At 31.0% G+C, this 14,648-nt stretch overlaps 1 protein-coding gene across 4 annotated transcripts; it reads right to left on the reverse strand.

Moving 5' to 3' along the window:
- LOC106078636 (annexin A7-like) lies at nucleotides 1–13,875 on the reverse strand. 4 transcript variants are annotated; one of them, XM_056019255.1, is made up of 17 exons: nucleotides 13,775–13,875; nucleotides 13,054–13,104; nucleotides 11,800–11,923; nucleotides 11,188–11,297; nucleotides 10,735–10,833; nucleotides 10,388–10,417; nucleotides 9,947–10,027; nucleotides 9,588–9,843; nucleotides 8,654–8,748; nucleotides 8,191–8,304; nucleotides 6,986–7,076; nucleotides 6,164–6,264; nucleotides 5,273–5,354; nucleotides 4,323–4,498; nucleotides 3,055–3,130; nucleotides 2,398–2,510; nucleotides 1–1,497 (listed from the first exon to the last, which is right to left on the reverse strand). In XM_056019255.1, the coding sequence occupies exons 2-17, from the start codon at nucleotides 13,063–13,065 to the stop codon at nucleotides 1,372–1,374; spliced, it is 1,686 nt and encodes a 561-aa protein (XP_055875230.1). In that variant the 5' UTR covers nucleotides 13,066–13,104; nucleotides 13,775–13,875; the 3' UTR covers nucleotides 1–1,371. The 4 variants fall into 4 exon arrangements, with proteins under 4 accessions (XP_055875230.1, XP_055875233.1, XP_055875231.1 ...); XM_056019258.1 differs by lacking the exon at nucleotides 13,775–13,875 and adding an exon at nucleotides 13,630–13,652; XM_056019256.1 differs by lacking the exon at nucleotides 13,775–13,875 and adding an exon at nucleotides 13,481–13,586.
- Nucleotides 13,876–14,648: the final 773 nt, after the last annotated feature.

A 14,648-nucleotide genomic window follows, 5' to 3' on the forward strand; every position in this document is an offset into this window, starting at 1 on the left:
GTTGAAGTCAGTGGATGGAGGAATTAAATCAGATGACACAACTCTTGGCTGCCAACTATTGTTCAATTGAAATGGTTGAGGAAAATCAACATTGGCCTAAATCTTTTTTTTTTTAAACATGAGTAACAAGTAACAATACTGCCCTATTTTCATGCGTATACCCAACAGGAATAACAAAATAAGTAAAATCAGAAACGTACAACCCACACCCTTATATTCCTGCCCCACCGTGATCTAAGAAACATTCATGCCAAATTTTATCAAAATTGATCAAACCGTTTTTGATTTCTATTCGGGACATACATACATACATACATACTCCTTATGTTGTGCTATATATATATGAGATATTAGGTGCCTACTAAAGTCTGGCACTTATGGTTTATGTTTAATGGTATTTTCAACACTAATTAGTTAATTATTTAGGATTTTAAATCTCAACGTTTGTCAATTATTTCTAACTATGATAAGACTAAACATCAAATTATTTAAAAATATACATTTAAAAATAAAGAAAAGAAAAAAAGTGAGAGAGAAGTCAATTTTAAGGCCTTCTGATTAAACTCCCCTAATCCCAGGTAGTACTTAAGCAAAAAAAAAGTCAACTTCAAATAGCTCTATTGAGTTTCAGTATCATTGAATTAACATAACAAATGGATCATCAATTCTATAATCTGAAAACTTATGCTCTGCAAGGGAGACTAAAAGGTCTGCAGGTGGGTGACCTAACCCTTGTTGTTGGAGATCCATGCAGTCAGTTATGAAAATATGTTTACAAACTATTAGAGACACAAGGCTTGGCACATAAAACATTTTTAGATCAGGCAAAATTTTAAAGCAAAATATTACAATATTTAGAGATCTGCAAAAAAATTTAGTGGGACATTTATTTCTAAACAAAATTTTATTGTAATATTAAATATTTGTGAAGCTTAGGTGTAAAAAAAAAAAATAACACATAGAATATAAAATATTTAAATAAACAATAAAATGAACAATAGAATCACTTTTCTCGTTAAATTATTGATTTTTGAATCATATAATGAATAGGTAAGTATACAAAATATTAATAGAATTAAAGCTATGGAATAAAAAAGGCATAAGTTTACAAATTTGAGAAGTTAACAATGTAAATCTTTCAAGGAAACAACAAAACAATAGTTTATAATTTAAAAAAAAACAATATTTAAACATAATACAACATATTTTATCCCAATAATAATTCAAGGAGTTATTAGCTCTACCCTCCTCTTAAAAAACAAAACAGAGATTCAGAAAGAGATCTACATAAATATCAATAATCTACTATTAGGTTTGTGAAATAACAATAAATAAATGTACTGGCTTGCTCTATGTAATTTTTAAAGTGCTTCAGTTTTTACCAACGATGGCCTGAAGCAGTTTCTTGAAATTAAAACTGGTGTCTTCCTTGATCCATCTCCAGAGAGTTTTGTTTGTCAGTTTGAGGAAGCATTCCTTGATCTGCACCATGTCAATCTGAACAAAGAGAAAACATTGGGTTCATGTTACGCATTTATGCAACAAGTTATAAAAACTTTTGACAGCTCAAATCTCTGGACCAGGACCACTGCCAGTTGCATCTATTCTAGTCATCCTAATTACCAAAATGTAACAAAAATTTAAAAAGTAAATATACTTAAGGTTGGAAATAAAAAGATAGTCTTTTATGTCTACTTTGATAAACACAGTCTCTGTTATTATCATCATTATTATTAATTAATATCTACAGTATGTTAATGTTAATATCTATCTGTGACAACAGAACATGGTGTTAATAATCATGTTTACTATTTTTTGTGTGCACCTTTTTAGCATTTACCCCTTTTGGTTCATTAATGATTTCATCATTTATTTTTTTTTAATTTCCCCTTTCAGACCTTGTGATCTATAGGGTAGATGATGTAAAGGTCATCTGTTTCTGTGGCCTAGAGTTAACGAGGGTGTCATGTGACCAGCACAACAATCAACCAACTTTTCCCCAACTAATATCAGGTACCCATTAGAGCTAGGTGGACTCAAGAGGCGCCCAAAGATCCCCAAATTAAAAATCCCAGTCTTCACCAGGATTCAAACCCGGGACCCCAGTTCAGAAGCCAAGTGCTTTACCGATCAGCCACAGCGACTCCGATTTCATTATTAAGGTGGGTGACACTACAAGCTTTATTCTCTTATTGGCTCTAATTCCAAGAACAAAAGGAAGGAACTATTCTTCTATAATAATAAGGCAGTGACTTCCATTTCAAACATTAAAGATGTATCCAGTATTTCACATGACAGCTGGAGAGCTCTTATAAGGATCATGGGATACAATGTTTATTTTGATACATGTAGATAATAATGACTTAATTATAATTCAAAAAGAAAATTAATCTTAACCTCTGATCTTGAGACTATAATCCTAATCAAAGTTCGTTCATCTGTTCCTAAGCCCTTCATAGCATCACGTAACTTCTCAGCAAAGAACATGGGGCGGCTTCTTATATTCATTACTGTAACAATCATTAAACAATAGTGATATCTTAGACTTTTGCATAAAATGTTTATAAATCTACAGCTAAAAATGTGGTTATCTTATATTCAACACTATAAAAGAAATGCTTTAGACTTAAAAATAAGAAAATATTTGAAAACTTCAAAAAGGTAAAACAATAAGGTAGAAATTATAATTTTAATATTTTGTAACTTTGAATTCATAAAAAAAAATTTATATTACTAAAAAATTTTTATAACACTTTGTTTGATTTGCTCTTTTTCTTAGAAACGGTGCAATTTCAGGAGATTTCCAGGAGCTCCTGGTAAATTAGGAGGCCGTGGGAAATCTGTTATAAGTTATAAAATGGTTTAATTTAATAATTTGCACCTAGAATTAGCGCGAGTCCTATGAAAGTGTGGGGCCTACTGTGGTCGCATAGGTTGCAGTGGCCTAAGGCCAGCCCTGCGTAATAGCGGCGTACGCTATGCCTTTGAGTCGACTAGTTAAAAATTAAACATTTAAAAACTGTCTAAAATAAAAAAAAAAAGCTTACTACCTACCTATAGCTCTTAAACCTTTCTTAAAGTTTCCAGAAGTTTCTCTGTCAACACTGTTTAATATATCTCTTTGTGTTATCTATAATTAACATACAAAATATTTTTTTGTTCATAATTGTTTTCTAATTGTTCAATATTTGGCTAATCAGACAGTCCACATCACAAAGCCATTAAATCAAATGTTTGCTTTTCCAGTAATCTCGTATAATATTTAATGAAACTCACGAATGTTTCTGATTTGGCCTTTTATGTTAATTAAAGTTCCCCTTTCAGACTTTGTGATCTATAGGGCAGATGATGTAAAGGTCATCTGTTTCTGTGGCCCATTGTTATCAAGGGTGTCATTTGACCAGCACAATGATCAACTGCCTTTACTTTTCCCCTACTAATGTCATGTAACCATTAATTTCCTCCCCCGCAAAGAACAATCTACAATTTTCCAACTGAGAACAGGACACACACCACTATTAAATTACCACCTGGACAAAATAAACTCCACACAACTCCCCCTTTGCAGACACTGCGCCCACCCCTTTGAAACCGTAAACCATATCCTCTTTGAATGCCCCTCCCTAATCCACCTTAGGCAGACCCTATTTCCACTACAGCCCAACATAACCAACACCCTGTACGGCAGTGCTGAACAACTGAAGAAAACAGCACACTTTTTTTCCTTGGCACAGTCTGCAAAAGAGCTCACAGCTCAGCAGCTAAAGCTGGATAGAAGAAGAAGAAGAAGAAGTACCTATTAGAGCTGGGTAGACTCAGAGGCACCCAAAGATTCCAAAATAAAAATCCCAGTCTTCACCAGAATTTTAAACACAGGACCCCTGGGTTGGAAGCCAATTTTTTTACCACTCAGCCACTGCGCCTTACCACCTTTTACGTGCTAAAAGCCTTTTACAGTACATTTAGTCTTGCCGTAGAGAAACAAGAAAAACACTTAAGTGATTTTTTTGTCCAATTAATTCGTAAATTATACAGTAAGTTTGAAGACTATTAGAAGTGAATCTAGACAAATAATTGAATCAGTTACAGTAAAGAATGCTTGCAGTTCAAGGAAAGAAAGCATAGGGGAAGTGTATGATATGGTTAGGAAGAAGAGAAGAATTGAGCAATATGAAAAGCATGTGGTGTGTAAGGTAACATTGAGTCCTCAAAGTGCTATTTATTTCAATTCTGAAATGAACTTTCACATACTCAAGGGATTATTTTTTAGTTCTTATATATATATGGTATTAGTAAGCTAGACAAATTATGGGTCATCTGACCTTGACATACTCATCCCAAGTAGCCCTTAGCTGGTAGTAGTCTCGTGTTGAGAAAATTCTGTTAAAAGTTTCTTCGTCTGTACCCCATCTTGCCTCCCCTGCCTTGTAGAGTTGCTGCGCTTCAACTTTGGCCTTTTCTTGATCACAGAGTTTGGTGTAGTTCACTTCAAACATCCCTGAGTAGAGCAAACATCTTTTATTACTTACATTGGATTACATTCAAATTTTTTGGAGCATCAGATTGTTTATGTTAAAAGTTTTTCTGAAAATTAGGAACACCAAAGGAGGAGCTGTATTTAGGAACACCAAAGGAGGAGTTGTTTTTAGAAACACCAAAGGAGTTGTTTTTAGGAACACCAAAGGAGTTGTTGTTTTTAGGAACACCAATGGAAGAGCTGTTTCTAGGAACACTAAGAGAGGAGCTGTTTTTAGGAACACCAATGGAGGAGCTGTTTTTAGGAACACTAAGAGAGGAGTTCTTTTTCTAGCAGTGAAATATTGTGAGGAGGAACAAGAAAGTTTAATCTGCACATTTACTGTTTTAAAAGAAATTTAAAATTAAAAACACAATATCAATAATGTAAACAATCCTAACATTTCAAATGTTTAATAACATGCATGTGTTAACGGTCACTGTGTTACTCATACTCTCCACCTTTCTGTTCCCACTATACAGTAAATCAGGATAGAAAACTGCATATAAAATGTAATATAGTGAAATTTGTTTTAACCCCTAGACTTCATACCACCCTGTGTTGTGCAAAATCTTCTGAAAATAAATAAAACTATTCTATTAAAAAATAATTTCATTATTGTAATGAGATACTCAGTTAAATATATATATATTATATGTGGCCTACATTTAAGACTGTTGGCCACTACATACATTTTTAATGAAAGTAATTAAAACTCAAACATTTGGCTAATTTAAATTAAAAAGCACTGCTGACCTGTTCCTTGGTTATCTTGTGGATTTATAATTTCTTGAACAGCTTGTTCCAGTCTGTTTTGTGGTATCTCGTAACGTTTACCCTGATTACATAAAAGATAACCATAAATTTATTATAACAAGAATAACTACAACACCCATTTTACACTGAGGTTCCTGTCTTACTGTTGGCAAAGACAGAACTAGGGCTTGCCAGAGATTCAATTCCTAGACCAGGACCTGCATTACCATCTAAAAGTTCCCCTTTCAGACCTTGTGGTCTAAAGGGCAGATGATGTAAGGTCATCTGTTTCTGTGACCTAGGGTTAACAAGGGTGTCATGTGGCCAACACAACGACCAACCACCTTTACTTTTCCCCAACTTATGTCAGGTACCCATTAGAGCAGGGTGGACTCAGAAGCGCCCGAAGATCCTGAAATTAAAAATCCAAGTCTTCACAAGGATTCAAACCCCAATCCCCGGTTCGGAAGCCAAGCGCTTTACCGCTCAGCCACCACGCCTCTACTACCATCTAAAGCAATCCCTAAATAGAGGCAGTTTGTAGAAGTCTCAGTTAACTCAATATAAGCTTTAATTTTTAAAACAAGTCTTTTTATATATAATTTTTAAAAAATATACAGCTGATATCAGTTCATCAATTTTGGTTTATCTCAAATGGTTTTATCTTGTGTAATAGGATGGCAAGTCTAACAATTTCTGTCTTATTACTGACAAGTTTATCATAAGTGTATTTTTAAAAATGTCCATTTCTTTTGATAGGATTTCTTCTTCTTTGTTAGCTCAATATCCTAGTCAATGTATTCTAGTCAATGTATCCTAGTCAATGTATCCTAGTCAATGTATTCTAGTCAATGTATCCTAGTCAATGTATTCTAGTCAATGTATTCTTACCATAGCTGCAGAGAGAAGAAGTCTCTTGAAGTCTCCACTTGTGTCATCTTTAATGTCTTTTTCAAACTGAGTGTCTTTGGCAACTCTGCTTTTGTGAACAACTTCAAAACAGAAAAGCAGAAATGCTTTCATAGATGCTTATTGCTGAATGAAATACTGGAGTCAATTCTCAAAACAGAATCAGATTATGACATAGAATATTTTCACAGAAGCTTAGTGCAGAATAAAACACTGGACTCATTGTCTGAGCAGCCTACTCTTTTCAATTGTGCTAAATGATAGTCTAGAATTAGTAGTAACTTTTATTAATGTGCTGGTATAATTTCATTTGCACTTAATGATTTCCTAAATTAATTATATTTTGAAATTTGCATTTAGAAAATGTTAATAGTTTAGAAAATAATTGAGTTTATAATTTGAAAAATTAAAACCATAATTAAGGGTAATGCATAGCATTTTGATTTTTCAGTGTTCATTTCTCTGGTATTTTGTGGTAAAAAGTGGCTAGTTTTGTTAGATATCACATTATTGTCTTTAAGGTTTAGGGTATGTTAAAATTTAGAATGTTGGTTAGATTTATATTTTATAATAGGGCTGAGGTTAGCTTTAGAGTTGTTAGAGTTAATAATAATATAATATTCTACTACACTGCTAGATTTTTAAATATTGATTATTTAAAGAAATAGAAAAATAATATTCAAATTATTTTATTATATTATTATAAATAGAAATTATTAATTTTTATTTTTTTTTTATCTTTGGCCTATTTGTAACAGTTTCAAAGTCTCTGAACATTTGAGTCAAATAAATGAAAATAATTACCATTTGGATAAGCAGCTCTGATTTCTTTGATCTGATCATTGGTTCTGGTCATTAAAATCTCAACTAAAGCTTGCTCATCTGTTCCTAGGCCCTTTTAAGAAACAAAAAAATGATTGATATGAAGGCTCTGTCACATGAATTAACATTTTATGAACAACTGACTGCGTCGAACTCAATGAGATTCATGTTTAAAGTAGACACAAGAACTCTAAAATGATACATTTTTTATTATCTTGAGCACAATATACAATTTAAACAATATTAGTGTTGATTCAAGGTTAATCATTCTGATTGTAAAACTGTATACAAGGAATTGTCTGAATTCTAGTTGAAATCACATTTTACTAAATAGACTGAAATTGAAACTCAGTGACTTGACCAGCACTCTTTTTTTTTTTGGAACATTATCATCCCTTGTTTTTCTAAAACTGGATCAAGTATCAATGAAACTGATTTTTGTTTTCTCAAAATGATTTCTATGAAATTATTTTTACAAGAACTAATCATATGTCTTTTTTTTTTTTTACATAATTTGTCCTATTATTATTTGACATCATTATTTTAGTTTTAAAAGAGACTTTCATGTGATTGCATTGTGTTGCTGATGTCAGGTGTATTTAACAGGTTTATGAAAAGTGATCAGACTGCAAAATGAGAATGTATTTTAAGGGGTGTTTGAAATTTAGATTGTTTCATATTAGATATTTTGTCTAGGATTATGATTTTCTAAATTTAATTGTTTACTGTTCTGTTTAAAACTGTTTTATGCAGATAGGACTATCATAAACTGATAAATTTGTTTACCAAATTTTTAAAGAAACTTTTAACCTAATTTAACATTTTATAACTTAAAAATACATTATTAATTTCAATAAGTATTTTTATCAATTAAAGAGAAGTAACGTCTGTTTAAAAATTCAGTTAAAAGTCAATATGTTTTTTTATTTCAAAGTGTACAGTATCATGCGGATGGAAAGACTCATCCACAACTGAGATGCCAGAAGTACGCTGGTTGGTGGCCACAGATGGGACCACAGGCAGAGATGAGAGAAGACAGTATCATCGGATATCATCTAATATCATTATATTAAATTGCTTCAAATAAATTATAAAGTGTTTCTGAAAAATCCATCCTTTAGAACTACTTTACTCCACATTTATTTACAACATCTAAGTCACTGTGCACTGACACACAGATTGCTTACATATATGGCCTCTTTTATACACCATGCATCATACTCTGCAGGGGAGACAAACAGTGCCATCACCAGCTCCTTGTAGTCGCCACTCAACTCTCCCTTTATGTCATGAATCAAATCCTGACCAAAACAAACAAAAAAGGAGATAGATCTAGATGTTGGTCTAAGCTAGGGTTTTGTTGTTCTTAGATTTTCAATTGTTTAAATATGATGTTTGCCTCAATTAAAAAAAATTAACAAATAAGAGTTTACAAACATATAATAAATTGGTGGCACCAATCTTCAACTTTAAAAATATAGATGTTTTATAATAAAAATGTACAATGCAAACTAAAATAATAGAAATAAAAAAAATTGTTATTAAAATTATGCTGCATATAAAAAAGTTTAGATGTATTTAATGTTTATAAAATAAAAAAATTTTTATACTTGAACAATTAACAAAATAATTTTAAAATTTGATAATTACTCTGCCATACAAGGCCTTGAACATATCTTTTAATTCCTGTCTTTGTTGATTGCATCGAGAAGACACAATGTGAATAATAGCATCATCATTGGTACCTGTGTATAGACATTTTTTGGAGGTGACCTGCACTTGCATGTTACATTATTTGATATTGACACACGTATAACTTCAGTAATTTTTTTTTTCTGCTACAAGAATATGAAACCTTTTTTTGTTTTGATCTTAAATATACAAGATCTAGATAACAACTAGATTTTTATACAAAATTCTGGAAGCAACAACATTTTTTTTAAGAAATTAATTATTGAATGTTTTAATTGCTGTTAATGAAAATAGTTTTTCTTTTAAAGTAAAGATTTCCCTTTCAGATCATCTGAAGTGTATGGGGAGAGATGACGTAAAGCTTGTCTGTTCCTAATACTGAAGGTTAATGAGGAGGTCATGGCCAGCACAATGACCAAACGCCTTTACTTCCCCAATGTAAGTCAGAGTAAGGTGGACATTGGGACATCCTAAATATCCTGAAGCTCAAAATCCCAGTCTTCAAAGAGCTTTGAACTTGGGAACTCTCAATTCATAAGCCAAGCATTTTACCACTAATGAACATTCAGCTCTGCATATAACTAATATTTTAGAATTTTAATATGGTATTTACAACCATTATACCGTACTGCAATGGATTTCATCAAGAGAAGTGTAAAGTCATGAATGCAATAATGCTAAGGTACCCAAGAAAAGGTCAAGGATCCAGAAAGCTAATTCAGATATAAATATGTTTTAAAACTTGTTAACTCTGCGAGCTATTTTTTTCTAGCCCCAAGCTTTAATGTCACTTTAAAAGTAGAGTTCTTATAAATATCCTTAAAATATAGATTATAATGAGTTTTCATGCAAGAGTGTCCTAATTATAGCCACTTGTCATTATATCACTGACCTAAACCTTTCATAGCATCTCGCAAATATTCACAATCACACTCAGGATCCCAGGGTTTGTTAGTCACATTGATGCTCCTGTGCTTGAGGTACCACTCAGCCACAGGATCACCTTGATCATACTTTTTAAAAGGCTTCACAGTTCCTTCTGTCATGTCGAAAGTTCCTGAAACTTTTTGGCGTCTCATAAGCTCAGCAACAAAAACCCTTTTCATTTCTTCTTTGACTGTGGCTTTAATTTCTTCTTCAGTAATTGTCTTTGGAAAGAGTTAAACAAAGTTAAAAAAAAAAAAAAAAAAAGATTAAAAAGTATTTATGAACCTTGTACAGAATTTTGTAAAATTTAGTATTTCCACTTACATTGTCAACTTTCTCTGGCAATACTGGTTTGGGATCTTTATCAGCCTCTAAAATTTCTTCTGCTTTCTTGTGACTGAGGTCCTAAAGATAGATTGGTTTCTTTTAAAACTACTTATATAAAGTAATGTCAAACAAACCTTTTTTAATAAGTGAGAGGAGAGGCAGTATATATATAAAATATATACGTCTATATATCTTTTTTTTAGCATATATATGCTATTTTATATATAAATCACATCATAATAAAATATATTAAAAAAAAATTAAAATGAAGTTAAGAGAATAAGTTTCATTAGATATGAATTCAGATATCATTGTTGGCAAACACTAAATATCATTGTTAAGATTAATACTATTTCATGACAAAGTATAGAGATTTAAAACTAAAGTCCGCATATTTCAATTGCTAGTCAACTTAAAGACACTCATAGGCCTACTCACCTGGCCTCTTCTCAGCATTTCTTCCATTTTCTGTTTGGATAAATATAACATTCTCAATAAATATTTTTATAAAAAAAAATATTTTTTTTTTAGATTTTCCTCTTTAAGCCCTAATTGCATGGGATTTTTCAATGGAATATTTTCTTTTTGGTTGTCTTTTTTTAAAATAAATATTTCTATACTGAAAATATAATTAGTTTTTAAAAGTTCTATGTTTGTATCAAATTGAATGAATCCCAGGCAACAGTAATATAAAGATATAATATAGTAATTCAAAAACTTCAAATTCCATTCCATGTTACGGAAAAATCAAAAGAATCCTATAGAATGTAATAGTAAGTACATGCCTCCATTAGTTCCATTTGTTTCTGCATCTGGTATTGGTACAGGTGAGCATCCATAGTTTTGAGATATGTTGTAGTAGGCATCTCCATCACTTGTGGTGGCTAATGCATCAAAAAATAAATTAATATTTTTATCTAATCTGTTTCATATAATTTTCTCAAACTAGTCAATAACAGAGAGACAATGTTTCCACATGAGCAAAACTAGCCAATACTCTTCCTGGCATAAAGAAGGAAAAATAGTAAATGACAAAGATCCATCAGTAGTAAACTTTTTTTGCAGATCTAAATCAATTAAATTTAAAATAAAATCTGTGAATTTGAGGAGTTGCTTAAAAATACAACATTTAAAATATCACCTTAAGCTTATGAAATCATATTTTAAAAAAAAATAAATTTGAAAAATGTTAGTGATGTTATATGGTCTATAAAATCAAATTATGAAAAAAAATGTACCTGTTGCGTACTTTGCACTGCTGTCTGGTGCATTTGCTGGACAACTGGTACAGAGTACAAGCCAGGCACTTGGCCAGGATGTTGATAGTTTCCATATCCACTAGATGGCACTTTAAAGAGATGTTGATTTTTTTTAAACAACTGTTTTGTAGTCCAGAGAACATAAGTAATCGTGTTTTCATGATTCATTAGCTTTAATCAAATTAGTTATAATTAAGCCATAACACTTTAAGCATGTTTTTGTTAATAGGCTAATAGAATATGTGATAAGAACATCTATACCACAGAATACAAGTTATGTAGACATCTATACCACAGAATACAAGTTATGTAGACATATATACCACAGAATACAAGTTATGTAGACATCTATCATCTATACCACAGAATACAAGTTATGTAGACATCTATAGCACAGAATACAAGTTATGTAGACATCTATACCACAGAATACAAGTTATGTAGACATCTATACCACAGAATTCAAGTTATGTAGACATCTATCATCTATACCACAGAATACAAGTTATGTAGACATCTATACCACAGAATACAAGTTATGTAGACATCTATCATCTATAGAACACCATTAGAACATAACAGAACACTGACCTTGATACTGGTTCACATTATAAGCACTGTAAGCTTGCATTGCCATGGGTGGTGGTGGGGGCCCAGAATTTGGATACTGAGGAGGATACACTGCATCTCCACCGTAGTATTGGGGATAGTTAGACTAAGCAGAAATAAAATAAACAAAGTTGGTCACCACTTGTGTCATCCTTAATGTCTTTTTCAATCAACAAATCAATCACATTAAAATAATCAAACCGGAAAAATATTAATAGCTATACAGAACAATGTGTGCAAACTATTCAGTAAAAAGAAAGTGAAAAAATAAGAGATGGTGCTACATATAAACTCATAGTCAACCCATGTGGTTCACTCATACATATTACTTTACAAACTTCCTAATTGTATTGACAAAATTAAGTTAAAATATATTTGTCAATTTCTTTTTATAATCATTTAAGAGTTTGGAATGATTTAGATCCCATAAGTTTTTGAAGAACAAAAAGATCCTTTTAGTCTTGCTCTTTTTTTTTGTTCATACAAAATACATTTATAATTTCAAAAAAAAACAACAACAACACTTTAGAAAGGGCATAAGTAGCTATTTCCCATGATTCCATTTTAAATTCAATGAAGAGGATAGTGAAATAGTTTTTAAAATAGTACATAATTTATTTATATACCCGGTATAGAGAGAAAATCCATTTTCCATATATTGAGCACAATAAAGAGAATAGTGAAATAGCTATTTTTAATAGCAGTAGCACTATGGTTTTGAGCACATAGGCTTACATGTATAGTATGATAGCTAAAAATAAATGGAATAGCTGATAATCCATAAAGTAAAGACATCAATACAAATAGCTAGGCCTATTGTAAAAAAAAATGTCTTAATAGTTCAATAATTTTATTTAACTATATTATATAATTACTTTAACTTATAAAAAGCCCTAACCAACTAAAATTTTAATAAAAGGAAATTAATACATATCCTTGCTATTTTTTCATTAAAAACTTTCTTCATTTAAAGTAGTATTACTAATATCCAGGGCTTTTTTTTGTGATAGTACGCACTGGTATGGCGTACCGGCACCTTTTTGAAAAAAATATTACTTTTCTTGTATTTTAACATATATTATTAAATTGTAGTAGTTAAAAGTTAGGCAATCAACTACTGAGTACAGGCACGTAATCACTGAGTACAGGCACCTATTTTTTTTTCTTTTACAAAAAAGCACTGCTAATAACTAATATAATAGAAGCTATATTTTATGAGATAAAACTTCTGCTTACTTGGTAATACATTTCAGATGTTGGCTATTGAGACTTGCAGACTGTATGACACTGTTTGTTAGAATTAAATAATTTTTAAAACATTTAATTAATAATTCCAAAATCTTATTTAATTTTGTTTATTTACAAAATTAAACATTCATAATACTATGTTGAACTCAAATATGTAGATCTTTAGTTTTAATGTTCAGCATTGTTTTTGATAACTACACATTTTAGCTAATGATTTACTTTTCTATATTGGTATCATTTTTAAATCTAGAATTCAAAAACTTTTTTCATTAAGAAGTCCCAATGCTTATATGGTCTATATTATTCTTCTATTACTATTCTTTTATTAGTCTAATACTACTAATAGATATATAGGATAGTATTATAGTTAGATCTAGATCCGTTAGATTGTAAGATTTAAGTAGATTCGATCTACCTTTCACTAAATCTAATAATGCATTTGTATATTGATTCTAGGCCTAAGCTTTAATACGGTGCCAAATTTATAATTATATTAAATTTGATCATAGATCTAGATTACTAAAAAAATTATAAACTACGATAATAAAAGCCCCCTTCTATTACTTGCTTTAATAAGTAAAATAATAATAAGGATTTATAAGGTAATACTAATAGGTGACGCCAGTGACGTCAAGCATTTCTATATTATATATATAGATCTAGTCTCAAAGATTTTAATTAAAGATTAGTCATCCAAAAACTACGTCACCTTATTCATGAGATATAAACAACAATAATTTATAGTTATATTATGTAGCCTAGTTAATAGTTATAAAGTATTGATCTAGATCTATATCTAAGAATAGCAAGAATGGATTTTAACCATGGTGATTGTAAACAAACTTTGCTAAAAATAACTTCACTGGACGCACTGACCTAGATCTATATATTTAAAAAAGTTCAATGTAAGGGACAAAATGGATTTACAGTTGATACTAGAAAAGTTTCGCTTTCAGACCAAGCGATCTAGATTCTAGACTGTTTCTTTGGCCAACGATAAAAGTAATAAAAATAAAAATTTTTAGTTCCCCTGTTTTTCATTTGATCTAAATAATAGGTATAGATATTAGAGGTACATTTTTAATTATCTAGATATAGAACAAAAAGGATTTTAAAAAAAAAAAAACCTCTGATTTTTAGTTTATTAAAAAATAAATAATATAAAAAAAAAGCATTAAAAGACAAGACACATAATTGAAAATACCTATTAAGAAAATTGAGCACTAAGAATAAAAGAAGCCGTACATTTAAAGTATTATATTTTCAAAATGTTAATAATTGCCTGTCTAGTCGTATGGTATGCACTTTTGATGATGGTCATCCCTTACTGTCCTGCAGGTGGTTTGAGGATGGTTGAAATAATGGTTTGAGGGCAGGTCACAAGGGGTTCACAGGCAACTTGTTCAATGACAATACATTTGTTTGTTTTACATGTTACTGAATGTTCCTTCAGAATTGAGGATTTTTACATTCTAGCCCAAACCTCCCAAAGGACGGCAGGGGGCGATGGTAGGGCAGGATTCTACCCTGTTACAATCGAATGACAGTCCAGAGCACAACTGGCTCACAGACAACTGGTTTAC

The sequence above is a fragment of the Biomphalaria glabrata genome, chromosome 2 (assembly GCF_947242115.1).
Source record: "Biomphalaria glabrata chromosome 2, xgBioGlab47.1, whole genome shotgun sequence".
NCBI classification, from domain to species: domain Eukaryota; kingdom Metazoa; phylum Mollusca; class Gastropoda; family Planorbidae; genus Biomphalaria; species Biomphalaria glabrata.

What these genes read in the sequence shown, in the direction of transcription:
- LOC106078636 (XM_056019255.1), bottom strand. An exon ending in CAGTGCAAAGTACGCAACAG is followed by an intron (nt 10,834 to 11,187) that starts GTACATTTTTTT and finishes TTGATGCATTAG; the next exon opens with CCACCACAAGTGATGGAGAT. An exon ending in GAAAGGTTTAAGAGCTATAG is followed by an intron (nt 2,511 to 3,054) that starts GTAGGTAGTAAG and finishes TGATTGTTACAG; the next exon opens with TAATGAATATAAGAAGCCGC.